The 14,113-nt window shown below is 38.0% G+C and overlaps 1 protein-coding gene across 1 annotated transcript; it reads right to left on the bottom strand.

Annotated features, from left to right (window-relative positions):
• Window positions 1–227: 227 nt before the first annotated feature.
• On the bottom strand, window positions 228–13,596 carry LOC127442998 (D(4) dopamine receptor-like). Its single transcript, XM_051701462.1, has 4 exons — window positions 13,163–13,596; window positions 12,179–12,291; window positions 8,248–8,843; window positions 228–1,138 (listed from the first exon to the last, which is right to left on the bottom strand). The coding sequence occupies exons 1-4, from the start codon at window positions 13,406–13,408 to the stop codon at window positions 936–938; spliced, it is 1,158 nt and encodes a 385-aa protein (XP_051557422.1). The 5' UTR covers window positions 13,409–13,596; the 3' UTR covers window positions 228–935.
• Between the last annotated feature and the right edge of the window lie 517 nt (window positions 13,597–14,113).

Genomic DNA, 14,113 nt, shown 5'->3' with positions numbered 1-14,113 from the left:
CAAAAGAAGTGGAGGTGGAGATTTATATTAAAAAAATAATTAAATATTGATCTGTTTCTCACCCACACATATCATATCGCTTAAGAAGAAATGTATTTAACCACTGGAGTCTTATGGATTACTTTATGCTGCCTTTATGTTTGTTTGTTTTTTAGCTTCAAATTTTTGGACCCTGTTGACTTGCATTTTATTGAACCTACAGAGCTGAGGTAATCTTCTAAAAATCCTTGTTTGTGTTCAGCTGAAGAAAGAAATCCTACACATCTGGGATGGCATGAGGGTGAGTAAATGATGAGAGAATTTCATTTTTTGGGTGAACTATTCCTTTAATTCACACTGAGGCATATTATAAAATGATGCAAAAATGTTTCAGGCACCACTAAAAATATTCATTTGTATATAAAGGTATAGTTTAGTATAGTGGTATAGTCTCCCCAAGACAGAAAATTCAGTCTTTATTTACTCACCCTTATGTTGTTTAAAACCCGTATTTCTTTCTGGAACACAAAAGAAGACAATAGGCAGGATTTTTGCTGAAGTTACCATTCACTTTCATTGTATGGTTGAAAAGATGCAATGAAAGTGAATGGTGATTGAGGCTGTCATTCTGCCTAATATCTCCTTTTGTATTCCACTGAAGAAAGAAAATCTTATGGGTTTGGAACAACATGAGGGTGAGTAAATGATGACAAATTACCATTTTTGAGTAAACAATCCCTTAAAAATAAAGTCTACTATATGCGAACGTAGTACATGATAGGCACAAACAAACAAAACAGTGGCAAGATAACTTAATTATAAAAACAAAATAAAACAGTTCCATATGAATACAGATATAAATGTTATAAAACATACTGTACGTCCAGTATACACGTATATACGTAAATGTCTTTAGCATAAATTATGGTATTATCATTTCTTATTTTTGGTTGATGTCAGCAGCAGCAGTGTAGAAATTCTTTGAAGAATTTCCTGAATTCAGTGTTGAAGATGGTGTAGATAATGGGGTTCAGAGCACTGTTCACATATCCCAGCCATGTCACTGTGCTCATCAGGTGTGGGGAGATGTCACATGATTCACACATAGCTCGTGTGGTGTGAACTACAAAGAATGGAGTCCAGCAGAAAAGGAAGGCACCTGCAGAAAAATAAAATGTCACATATTTGTCATGAGTGTAATTAAGTCGCAGGAGGTTTAGTGCGTTTGAGGGCATTTTCTGATGAACATTATATAACCTTACATTAAAATGATATAAAGAATGAAATTTGACTTACACGCTGTATAAAAATTAAGGCTGTCGATTTAACGCGTTGATTTATATGAAAAATAACGCATACATTTTTTTTTACGCAATTAATCATGTCCTCGACCTGTACAAAATTTCATAAGGAATGTTTCTACCATCGGAGCAATTCAAGCTTGATGTACCAACTTGATGCAGTAGCCTTTCACAGAAGATGTGATCTTGCTCTCAATTACAGCTGGACCGAACACAACAGAATGCAGGAATCTCGGGACAGGTATCTTTTCAAAGTTTTAAACTACGTTTAACTTGACAGACCGTTCTAAAATCCCAGCGCTTGTGACTAGAGACGCAACCAAAATAAGACAATCCTAAAGCGTCCACTTGATGCATGAGTACATAGACCAAAAATGTAAAATAGTTCAAAGGGATGTAGGCCAACTAAGGGTTATGTTAAATGAGTGGTGGTGGCGTAGTGGGCTAAAGCACAAAACTGGTAAGCAGAAGGTTGCTGGTTCAATCCCCACAGCCACCACCATTGTGTCTTTGAGCAAGGCACTTTATTCCAGGTTGCTCCGGAGGGATTGTGATTTAAAATTTTATTTAAACGAGAAGCTTGCGTACATTTTCTATTGATCATGTCAGGAGTAATTCATCAAATAACAATGAAATGATGGAGAAGAGTGTTATAAACTGGCATAGCCTGTTTAGATGCATGGTGTAGTCAAGTGTACTTTCGGCAAGTTAAAGAGATGATTTAGGTTTAAGGGTTCGGAAATGGCCAAAAACACCCCCGAAATTCAACATATGGGGGCAAAAAATGCTCCCGTAACGAGATCCTGTTTTTAGTTTTATTAATAACATATGATTTATCAATCTTCATTTGAATTTTCGCAGAACATTATTTGTAGCGAGCAAATATTGCCCCCAATAAAGTTCATTTCTGACCCTGATTAGAGTATGCCATGATCTCAGTGGTCTGCTGCATCCTCTGCTGTATGTCGCTCAGAACCGACTCGCAAGATCGGATATGCGGCATGCAAATTGTGTTTGGCAAAAATGTTGTGGCCGTGTTTGCGCCATTGCTTCATATTCCTATAGCGAACTGGGCGCATGCAGATAAACACCACTTTTACTGTGGGCACAATACATTTTTTGTGAATTCGCTCCACACTTATTGGAAAGTACAGCCAAAAGACTTAACTATTATATTTGTTAATATGAGACTAGTGTGATGGAATCGCTTACTACCTAGTCTGTGCAAAGCTATATTCAATTTTTCATCTCCAGTCATGACTATGCAAAGCCAGTAAACCCAGTAACTTTGGCAAGGTTTGTGCAAGGATACCAGAAGAGACTGTTTACATGGAGCAAATTTCACCCACAGGAATTAAGTCTGTTAACCAGAAGTCCATCCAACTTTAACACTTGTTCCACTGCTAAAAGTAAGATTTAGACAGCTTTACAGCTCAAATAACAAAAATAAGCTGCCCACTTCTTCTTTTAAACCCATTGGAATCCCACTTATTTTCTCCAAAGACTTCTATTTTAACTTCATTTTTGTTAGCTTTTACAAACTCAGAGACAGTTTGCATGCCACAGGTGCTGTCGATCAGACTTCAGTTGTTTTAAACCCAAAATATTCCTTTAACAGACTGCATGTTGTCGTCGAAGTCCTGCTTCTGAGCATCCAAGGTTCAGAATATTCAAGTATTACTGCTCTGAAAGCTCTCAAAGCTTTGGATAACCCAGTAACCTGTAAAATCACAGCCATTAATTCTGCATTATGCAACGCTGGCACAGTAGGAATCTGCTGCGAAAGTGACCAAACATGTGAGACAAAGCTCCTGATATAAATCAACCTCGTGTATATTATAGATATTAATGTGCTCTTCCAGTGGCCTCTGCTGTGCTGAATTATTCAAATATAGTAATGGTATTTCTATAAATATCTAGTGATGGAGTTGGAAAGTTTTAGATCATCTGCATAACTGCAATAACATGTTTTTCTGATGCAAGGAATGTTTACAGCTCCATTAGCTGTTTTCCCCCAGTAGTTTTAGATCCAATGAAACGCCATGAGGTGAAAACAGTGTTCGGTCTACATTCCTTACTGGAAAAAGTGAAAATGTGCATTTGTTATCTTAAGTAGGTATTTCTACCCGATCTGACTCTTAAAAATTACACTTTCATTGAGATATCATAATATAGTCAGGATAATTCAGTCAAATACTTTTGTATGTACAGTGTTAAAATACTTTTTTCTATCCAAGGTTAAAGGGATAGTAAACCCCAAAATTAAAATTCTCTCATCATTTACGCACCCTCATGCCATCCCAGATGTGAATGACTTTCTTCTGCTGAACACAAACGAAGATTTTTAAAAGAATAGTAGGTCCTCACAATGCAAGTGAATGGTGACCAGACCATTGTAGCTCCAAAAGGCAATATAAAAGTAATCCATAAGAATCCAGTGGTTTAATCTATGTCTTCAGAAGCGATATGATAGGTATGGGTGAGAAACAGATCAATATTTAAGTCCTTTTTTAACTGTAAATCTACACTTTCACATTCAGCTGCCTACTGCTTGGGGCTGGTCAAAGGTGGAGATTGATAGTAAAAAAAGACTTAAATATTTATCTGTTTCTCACCCACACCTATCATATCACTTCTGAAGACATGGATTAAACCACTTGAGTCTTATGGATTACTTTTGTGGCTCCTTTATATCATTTTTTGACCATCTGAGTTCTGGTCACCATTCACTTGCATTGTATGGATCTACAGAGCTGAGATATTCTTCTAAAAATCTTCTTTGTGTTCTGCAGAAGAAAGAAAGTCATATACATCTGGGATGGCATGAGGGTGAGTAAATAATGAGAGAATTTTCATTTTTGGTTAAACTATCCCTTTAATATGCAGATTAAACAATAAGCAATTTGAAGGTTGAATTCCCCCAAAAGTGTAAACACTCTGGTTTTGTTGCACTATCAAAACATTGCTCTATTTGTTTGAGCATCCCGACCAGTGTGAGACAGCTACATTGGTGCAACCAATAGCTGGGATATCTGCCAAAATAATGTTTCTGGTGACACAATGCAACATTGTCCATCATCTGTCCCAGTTTTCATAAATAATCCAACCCAGATTTTTTACGTCTGGAAATTCTAAACAAGACAGAGTCTGCAGCATGCTGTTTTCTAAAGGAACTTATAGATGGTGACTGAGTGACACTGGCAGAGTGGATTCTCATTTTAACCTCTCAATAATGGCAAAATATAATATATATAACAATTCTTATATATCTAATTCTTCTTTGATACAGTATATGATTGTTGGTTCTCCTAAATTACTAACATTAAATCATCTTTTGCCTTAAAACTGTCACTGAGGTTAATTAATATGCATGCAGTTAATACAGTGCATTCAAAAAGCATTCAGACCCCTTCATTTTTTCACATTTTGCTATGTTTGAAGCCTTATGCTAAAATGCATCAATCTACACTCCACACCCCATAATGACAAAGCAAAAATCAGATTTTTGATAACTTTGCAAATTTAAAAAAAGAAAAAACTGAAATATCACATTGACATAAGTATTCAGACCCTTCACTCAGTGCTTAGTTGAAGCACCTTTGGCAGCGATTACAGCCTCAAGTCTTTTTCAGTATGATGCGACAAGCTTTTCACACCTGGATTTGTGGATCTTCTGCCATTCTTCTCTGCAGATCCTCTCAAGCTCTGTCAGGTTGGATGAGGACCGTTGGTGGACAGACATTTTCAAGTCTCTCCAGAGATGTTTGATTGGGTTCAAGTTCAGGCTCTGGCTGGAACAATCAAGGACATTCACAGAGTTGTCCCTAAGCCACACTTGCGTTGTCTTGGCTGTGTGCTTAGGGTCATTGTCCTGTTGGAAGGTGAACTTTCGGCCCAATCTGAGGTCCTGAGCGCTCTGGACCGGGTTTTCATTAAGGATATCTCTGTATTTTGCTGAATTCAGCTTTCCTTGAACCCTGACCAGTCCCCCAGTCCCTGCCTCTGAAAAATACCCCCACAGCATGATGCTGCCACCACCATGCTTCACCGTTGGGATGGTATTGCTCAGGTGATGAGTGGTGCCTGGTTTCCTCCAGACATGACGCTTGGAATTGAGGCCAAACAGTTCAATCTTCATTTCATCAGACCAGAGAATCTTGTTTCTCACAGCCTGAAAGTCCTTTAGGTGCTTTTTTTTTGTGTGTGTCTTGCACTGAGGAGAGGTTTCCATCTGGCCACTCTTCCATAAAGCCCAGATTGGTGAAGTGTTGCAGTGATGATTGTCCTTCTACAAGTTTCTCCCATCTCCACACCTGATCTCTGGAGCTCAACCAGAGTGACCATTGGGTTCTTGGTCACCTCTCTTACCAAGGTCCCCTCCGACTGCTCAGTTTGGCCGGGCAGCCAGCTTTAGGAAAAGTCCTGGTTGTTCAATACTTCTTTCATTTAAGAATTATGGAGGCCACTGTGCTCTTGGGAACCTTCAATGCAGCCGAAATTTTTTTTGTAGCCTTCACCAGATGTGTGCCTCGACACAATCCACTCTCTAAGCTCTGCAGGCAGTTCCTTTGACCTCATGGCTTGGTTTTTGCTCTGATATGCATTTTCAGCTGTGAGACCATATATAGACAGATGTGTGCCTTTCCAAATCATGTCTAATCAATTGAATTTGCCACAGGTGAACTCCAATCAAAGTGTAGAGACATCTCAAAGATGATCCAGAGAAATGGGATGCACCTGAGCTAAATTTCAAGTGTCATAGCAAAGGGTCTGAATACTTATGTGATATTTCAGTTTTTTCTTTTTAATAAATTTGCAAAGTTATCAAAAATATGGTTTTTGGTTTGTCATTATGGGGTATATTGATTGTAGACTGATGTAAAAAAAATAATTTAAAGAATTTTAGCACAAGGCTGCAACATAAAATATGAAAAAATGAAGGGGTCTGAATACATTATGAATGCACTGTATGTAAATAGTTTTGCCGGTATGTATCTAACACTACATGTTCGCTCACTATCAAACAGTTGTAAAGTTATTACATTGATGCTATGTTAAGAAATATCTTAGTCTACTGTACTCATTATGTTGTGTCAGTGAAGAGCGGCTGATAAAAAAATTCAACTAGACATGTGATACAGTAAATGTGATTATGACCTACTTCTTAATTATAACTAGGGGACCCCCCAAGAGCTCTGACTTAATTCAGTCATTGCATTGGAGAATATATGAATGATTTACATTTAAATAAAAATACAAACATGAATTGAGAAAAAAATAAATAAATAAATAAATAAATAAATAAATAATATATATATATATATATATATATATATATATATATATATATATATATATACACACACACATACCCATTTCTAAGTCTTACACTAAAAATCCCATACATTTTTCTATAGGCGAATTTATTTACATATTTAACTTATAAACCTTTAAATATAGACCTACCATGATCCGCAAGGTTTTTAATCGATAGTATGCGCTTCTGCTGATGTCATCAGTGCAAGTTATTTCATATTCATTAAAAAAACAAAATTGTGTATTATAACAGAATTCCTGGTCAAGAACTACAATACCCATGATCCTCAAGAGAATCGATCCACCAATCAGAGAATCGCGGCCAACAAAGTGCACCAAACAAGCTCTACGTGCAATCGAGTCAGCCTCTTTACGCTCTCAAAACTACTTGCAAATATCTAAACATTCTGCACTAAAATGTAAAATATATTGATTCTATACTTATAACTTTAAATCAATAGTTCTATATTTTCCCATCATATTTTATTCGAGGACGTCATTCACAATGTTTCATGGGATTGTAGTTCATTCCCTCATGAAAGACATTAAGTACAAAATCTTGTACCTTTGTCCTTTTGTCCGATTTTCAAACACTTTTTTTTTTGTTGCTTCACATCAAAGTTTGCAATGTTGTGATTCACATCGGAGTTGGTTGGTATGGTTCATGGCTTAAAATTATTTTATGAAAGATTTTATGAAATCCCTATGGAATAAATTAATGGGAAAAATACTTTCAGAACCAAGACGGCTGAAAAAGTGTCCGGCACTGTTGCGCTACTTTGCTACACATTATAATCACATTTTCATAAAGATATTCATTAAGATTTGTAAAACACAACTGTATTTTAATGTGATGTGATTCTTGGTGATCCTGTGGCACTCTTAACGTTTTTGTGGGTTTGTGTGCTAAAGAATTGTGGCCAAGCAATTATGTTAAGACACCAGACGAACACTTACGTCATAATTGGATTGAGGGATTTACCTATAGTTAGCAGTTCTCTGGGTGTTCAACTTCTGCGGCACTTTTATGCCCAAGTTTTGATGCCTAAAGTTACATACACAGACTAATTGTTCTCAATTGTCATTAAAACCTCAGGAGTATTTATTAAGTTGTATTTCATGTTTTTTGTATTCTACATTTTGAAGCCACATCAGCTGAATTATATAGTAAGCACTTTCATCAGCAACAAGACTACAACAGACACGCAAATATTCGCCAGCACATGATCTCTAGGCAACAGAACAGCAAGATTTCATACATCTGACATACATACATCCACTTTAACCCTGAATTTGTAATGTTTTTTTAATGCCACCACACAACCCTACCCCCGGTTAATTATGTACATATTTAACCAGGATTTACTTTATTTTACTTTATTATGTGAGATTCTGGAATACAAATGTTATATGATGTGTCTTCTCTATGGATTTAAAAATGTGCTTCATGTGGTAACATTACTGACTGATCAAGCTGAATACATTAGGTTACGCCAACAAAACTAATTTTAAGGTTTAGATCGGGTAGTAAAAGTTCCTTAAGGTAGCAATTGCACATTACCACTATTTACAGTTTAGTTTTTGTGTGATTATTATACACTGATCAATCAATCAATCAATCAATCGGTTCTACAACTATTTCAAAACTTACCCACAACAACAGGTAAAACCCTCATGGCTTTTCTCTCCCTTCCATTGATCTTCACCCTCTTCTTTCTTTGAGTTGGCTGGCCATACTGAATATCTGGATAGGCCATAGTTTGAATAGGGCTGTGTTTACACTCTGCTGGGAAGGGACAGACAGGCTGTGTGAAGTCATTCAGCTCTTCAAGGCTGGACTGGGCCAAGTCCCTCTCAATGACCCGGGGTAGAGACGCAGTCAGAGCCCCCAGGGGCGGGAGTGCGGCGGCCACCGCAGCATGCTGCAACCTGCGACAGGCTTGAATACTGTTTCTCAGTTTGGCTATGCGAGCTTCTTCCCACTTGCGCAAGCCATGAAACATCCCAAGGTACAGTAGGAGCATGATGGGGCAGGGAATGAAGAAAGAACAGACTGAGGAATATACCACGTAATTACTGTCTTCCAGTTTGCACTCTCTGGGGTCTCTTTGCGGAACATTGTTGATACCGAAGATAACCGGCGACGCCACGGCCAATGCCAGGAGCCAAGTGGCAGAGAGTAAGAGAATCTGCCGATTGTCAACGTGCTTTCGGTTGTAGTTTAGTGGTATGGACACAGCAATAAACCTGTGAACATATGCATGTAGAATTTTACCCCTGGATGCAGGAAATGCGTGAAATCGAGACTTATTAGAGCGCAACAGTCGGGTTCCAGAAGTACAGTACTGTAAAAATCCCAATAATTTTCTTCGTAACAGAGCCGGTCTCCCTACACTCTAAAAGTAGTTATATATTTTTGTATATCTGAACATTTTGCAATAAACTTTAAATATATTGTTTCTATACTAATAATCAACCACCTAAAATCAGTAGTTTCACATTTCCATCCAGTCTTGTTTCTTCATCTTTTTGTCCGATTTGCTTCAAATCTAAATGTATAATGTTGTGATTCATCTCGGAGCTGGTTGGTTTGGTTCATGACATAGAAATCAAATTCCTATGGAAACAATTAATGAGAAAAAATCAGGCAGGCATTGTTGCGTTCTGTTGGATTTGACTGTCTAAATACAATGATCATAAACTGATTTTCTTATGTAACAAAAGGTTAAAGCAGTGGTTCTCAACTGGTTTTGCTCCAGTTTAGACATCAAGTGGCAACTCAACACAGACCCAAAATTGTGTATCATACAAAAGTTAACAGCAATTTCCTTAAAAATCAAACAATGAAATGTATTAATGTTACAATGAACTGCAAAGCCCACCAATAAGTAAAATTATTAAAATGACATATAGGCTGAATGAAAAAATTGACTTTAGTTTTAAATGGTCTAGAAATGAGTGTTTGGTGTCTAAATGTCTCTTCAATTTTGATTGCTTCATGCTCTTGGCCAATGATTGACCGCAAAAAACAAAAAACAAAAAAAACCCATTGTGGTTGGAACAAACCATGTTTATTCTTATAAGTGCTCTCGAATTTAATTTAGCCTGGGTCGTATTTTCTTTTCCCTTATGTAGTTTTGTTCATGGTGTACAAAGATTAGGGCATGTCACACAACCTGCCTATGTTGGTGTCTGCCTAATTTGGCTAGCCTCTACCTAGTGACAGAAAAATTTGGGCAAAAATACTGAGTTTGATAAGACGCACAGCCTTAGTAATCAACAACAAAATATGTGGGAAGCATTTTAATTGTGTTATTCTAACTATGTGCAGTTTTATGGTTAGTTGCATTTTATTATTTGCACTTAGCATTGTTTTATCCCTGCTGTCCACAGGGACAGATTAACCACTGGGCCGATTGGGCAGTTGCCCAGGGGACTCTAAACCCAAAGGGCCCCAAGCTCTAAATCAATTATTTATTTAATTATTGTGAAATATCTATTATAAATTCATGTAAATGTCCACCTTATGTGAAATACCATTGGTTGAAGCATGAACCATTGATCATGGTATAAATATTGGGGGGGTGGGGTTGTAATTGCTTGTTTTGATTATTGGCGGGGGGGGGGGGGGTTAACACCCACATCCCCCTGAAATCTACGCCGCTGTGTAGGTTAACAAATGGTGAAACAGATCACGGGTTAATAAATAAATAACAAATAAATTAACAGTGTCTAAAAAAATGCGACAGTCCTGCACAATGAATTGTAAAACAGTGTCATGTGTCTTGAGAAGCATTTATAAATATTAAAGTTCTTTTAAACAACTGTGAGTTGTGGCACAACTATAAAAGATGTCCCTCCAGTGCATTTTTACATGGCCTCGATGCACGTGTGATCAGCCCGTTATAGCCTACTTGAAAAAATGAAAATGACTCGAACCTGGCCCAAAACCTGTAGGTTTGTCGGGTACCGTCGGACTCAGATCGGGTTGAAGACCTCTAAACACGTGCAGAATAACTGAATAGTGATTCTGATATTTGAATACCATGCACATCCCTATTAAAGTTTAATTGGCCGTGTAAGACTGTGACGGGGAGGAGGGCGTGGCTGGGCCGTGATGATGCAAGGCCGGCGCTGAATAAGCTGATCAGCGGGAGAGCAAGATAAAAGGGAGCTGGAGGTGCCAGTTCGAGAGAGAGAGAGATGCACATGGCCGCACTGTGTGTGTTTTTGTTTATGTTTGTTTTATGTTAAGTTTTACATTAAACTTTATGTTTACTGTTCAGCCAGTTCCCGCCTCCTCCTTGCCCACCTTTAACTGTTCCAGTAGTGCCGAAACCCGGGAGGGAGGAAGGATGCGCTGTCATCCTCCAGGGGAGCAGCCGCGGTCATCTGCCTGGGGACGGAGGGGTCGCTGCCGGCTGCCAAGAGCCGGAGGAACCGATGCCATCTGCCGAAGAAGGGGATGAGCGGTTCCATCCGCCAGGGGCCGGAGGACTCGCTGCCATCCGTCGGGGGAGGAGCGAGGTGCCATCCGCCAGAGGGCAGAGAAGCGGTTGAGGACCAGGCGACAGCACGTCCAGGAGCCTCCACTTCTGAGACAGTCAATCCACACATCTTATCACGTGGCTCGCTGTGCATGACACCGCGGAGACTCACAGCATGTGGATGCTCATGCTACTCTCCGTGATCCACACACATCTTACCACGCGCCCCATTGAGAGTGAGAACCACTTTTCACGACCACGAGGAGGTTACCCCATGTGACTCTACCCTCCCTAGCAACCGGGCCAATTTGGTTGCTTAGGAGATCTGGCTGGAGTCACTCAGCATGCCCTGGATTCGAACTCGCGACTCCAGGAGTGGTAGTCAGCGTCAATACTCGCTGAGCTACCCAGGCCCCAAACAGTAAGTATTTAACATTTACGGATTGTCCTCATTATTTCCATTGTAAGTGCCTCACTGTAACCCAGATTTTTGCTTTTTTTAAAGAAAGTAATTATTGAAAATAATTTTTGTGGTAATCAACTACACACACTCACAGTGAAATCGTAAGGATTCATACGACTTTTCTACATTTGGCTAATTCGTATGATATCATACGACTGCACTCGTATGAATTCGTACGACTTTCACTACTGCCAATGACGTCGCTGGACATCGTTTCGATCTAATACACGACAATTACTTGCTTCTGTCACACACAACAGCTTCCTATCATGATTACACACTCTACTGTTCGGTTAGGTTTAGATAAGAGGTTTGGGTAAGGTCATAATATTAATAAGCATGTCCTTAACGCCTCGTGCGCGGAACTTGCGCTTACTTCCGCAATAGACATCCGGGCATTTGCACGTGATGAAATCGTACAAATTTATATGAACTAACTTGTACGAAATCATACGAAATAGCCAACTCGTAAAATATGTACGAATTTTCATGAGACTGGGTTGTAATCAACATTATTCCACAAATGTTGTTGATTGAGCTTAACTTGTATTGAACACAGAATATTCCTTTAAAGCAGTTCTATACATGCAATTCATCAGGAATTGTGGAAAAGAGATGAAAGAAATTCAAACCTGTCAACACTGATTGCACAAAGGTTGAATATAGATGCTGTACAGAGCATTACGTCCATAGTCATTAGTCCATCGCAGAGAGCCAAATTCATGGACCAGACACCACCTTGAAACTGGAAATATCACAGATTTACTGTATTAAATCAAAGAGTGTATTAACATAAAATCAAGAAATAATTTACAATACAAGGAATATTCTACATCACTACAATACACTAGTGAAGTGCAATACCCATCCTTTTATGACACTCATCTGCACTTGATTCACAGTAGGAGTCAAAGTAATGAGCCTAAACAAATTAACCGATTGAACATGGTCAGAGTGGCAACTTGATGTTAACAAGAGATTAGATAGTTATGTAACTAAGAGGTTATATGTTGCAACCAACATTTATTCTTTCAAATTTACAAATAAAAAAAATAATAACTGCGCATTTAAATTTCATAACAAAATTCCATTAAATTGAACTGAGTAATATTTAACAAAATAAAAATGTAAAAAATATTTTATATATATATATATATATATATATATATATATATATATATATATATATATATATATATATTCTTTTTTTTTTTTTTTTTTTTTTAGAAATTACACAATTCAATTTGATGGAATTGTGTTATCTTAAAAACAGGATAACATTTTTTTGTGTGTGTGTATTTGAAAGAAAAAAGACTGTAATGTGAGTTTATATAATAGACGCTCTATCTAATGCATTATTTAAATCCGTAGGCTATTTTATTAAAATTTATCATTATGCAAGCATCATAAATTAACTATCTTAATTTAGATAAATTAAAACCATTTAAAATGCCTAATCTCAATGTTCATTGTCATGTATTGATCTATATTGATCATTGACCTATATGCCTTAAGTGGTCGTACCATATTAGAATGATGGTAACAAAATATGATTGAAAACAAAATACACCTTAATGTAACATTTTGCAATCAAACACATGCATTAGTCTTCTTACCTCCGCATAAACAAAAAGGGGTAAAACCAAAACTGCCAACAGCAGATCTGCCACAGCTAAACTCACAATGAAGTAGTTTGTCGTTGTCTTCAGGGCTTTTCCCTTGTAAACACTAAGGCACACGAGTACATTCCCGCATATGATCACTATAATGAGCAATAGTCCAAATATGAGGGCAGAAACATTGTGAGAAGAGACCGGAGGCGACAGAAGTGTGCTGTTCAAGCTCGAGATGTTCACCGACATTGTTCCTGGAAGCCTTCACGCATTGATCCGCTAATTAGTGAAAAGTTTTCATTAATGTCTCGTTTTGTCCAGTCCACTGTGGGCCATTTCTCCTCACCTTGTGTTATGTCCGAAAACAAGTCATATCTGTCAGCTGCTGCTGCACGGTCCCGGACAGAGGAAGCCTGTTATTGAAGGTCAGTCCTATATCTGCTGTCCCTCATCCCGCGCTTTAAATAACCAAGTCCGATCATCTAGGAAAGTTAATGTCATATGATGGGAGCTGATGTCTAAAAGCACATTTTTCGACGTAATCCAACCAGTGTGTTTACTGCTTAGGGCTCCTATTTCTTCTTACTAGTGGGCTGATCTACCTCACTGTACTAAAGGAGTTCTTTAAACAGGTGTAATAGCCTTTCTTTAAAGGGATAGTTCACCCAAAAATGAAAATTCTCTCATCGTGTACTCACCCTCATGCCATCCCAGATGTGTATGACTTTTTTCCCTCTACTGAACACAAACGAATATTTCCAGAAATATATTTCAGCTCTGTAGATCCATACAATGCAAGTGAATGGGTGCCAACATTTCGAAGCTCCAAAATCCACATAAGGGCAACATAAAAGTACTCCAAAGTAATCCATGTCTTCAGAAGCGATATGATAGGTGTGGGTGAGAAACAGATCAATATTTAAGTCCTTTTGTACTATAAATTCTCCTCCCTGC

Source organism: Myxocyprinus asiaticus, chromosome 1, assembly GCF_019703515.2.
Source record: "Myxocyprinus asiaticus isolate MX2 ecotype Aquarium Trade chromosome 1, UBuf_Myxa_2, whole genome shotgun sequence".
Lineage (NCBI taxonomy): Eukaryota > Metazoa > Chordata > Actinopteri > Cypriniformes > Catostomidae > Myxocyprinus > Myxocyprinus asiaticus.
The sequence above is the reverse complement of the archived record's forward strand: the minus strand, read 5'-3'. Positions and strand labels throughout refer to the sequence as shown.

Excerpts from the sequence above, each read along its gene's own strand:
- LOC127442998 (XM_051701462.1), bottom strand. The coding sequence starts at position 13,408 with ATGTCGGTGAACATCTCGAGCTTGAACAGCACACTTCTGTCGCCTCCG. Across the intron at positions 8,844-12,178 it reads TGTGCAATCAGTGTTGACAG|GTTTATTGCTGTGTCCATAC; the intron begins GTTTGAATTTCT and ends ATATGTTCACAG. Across the intron at positions 1,139-8,247 it reads GGTTTTACCTGTTGTTGTGG|GTGCCTTCCTTTTCTGCTGG; the intron begins GTAAGTTTTGAA and ends ATTTTTCTGCAG.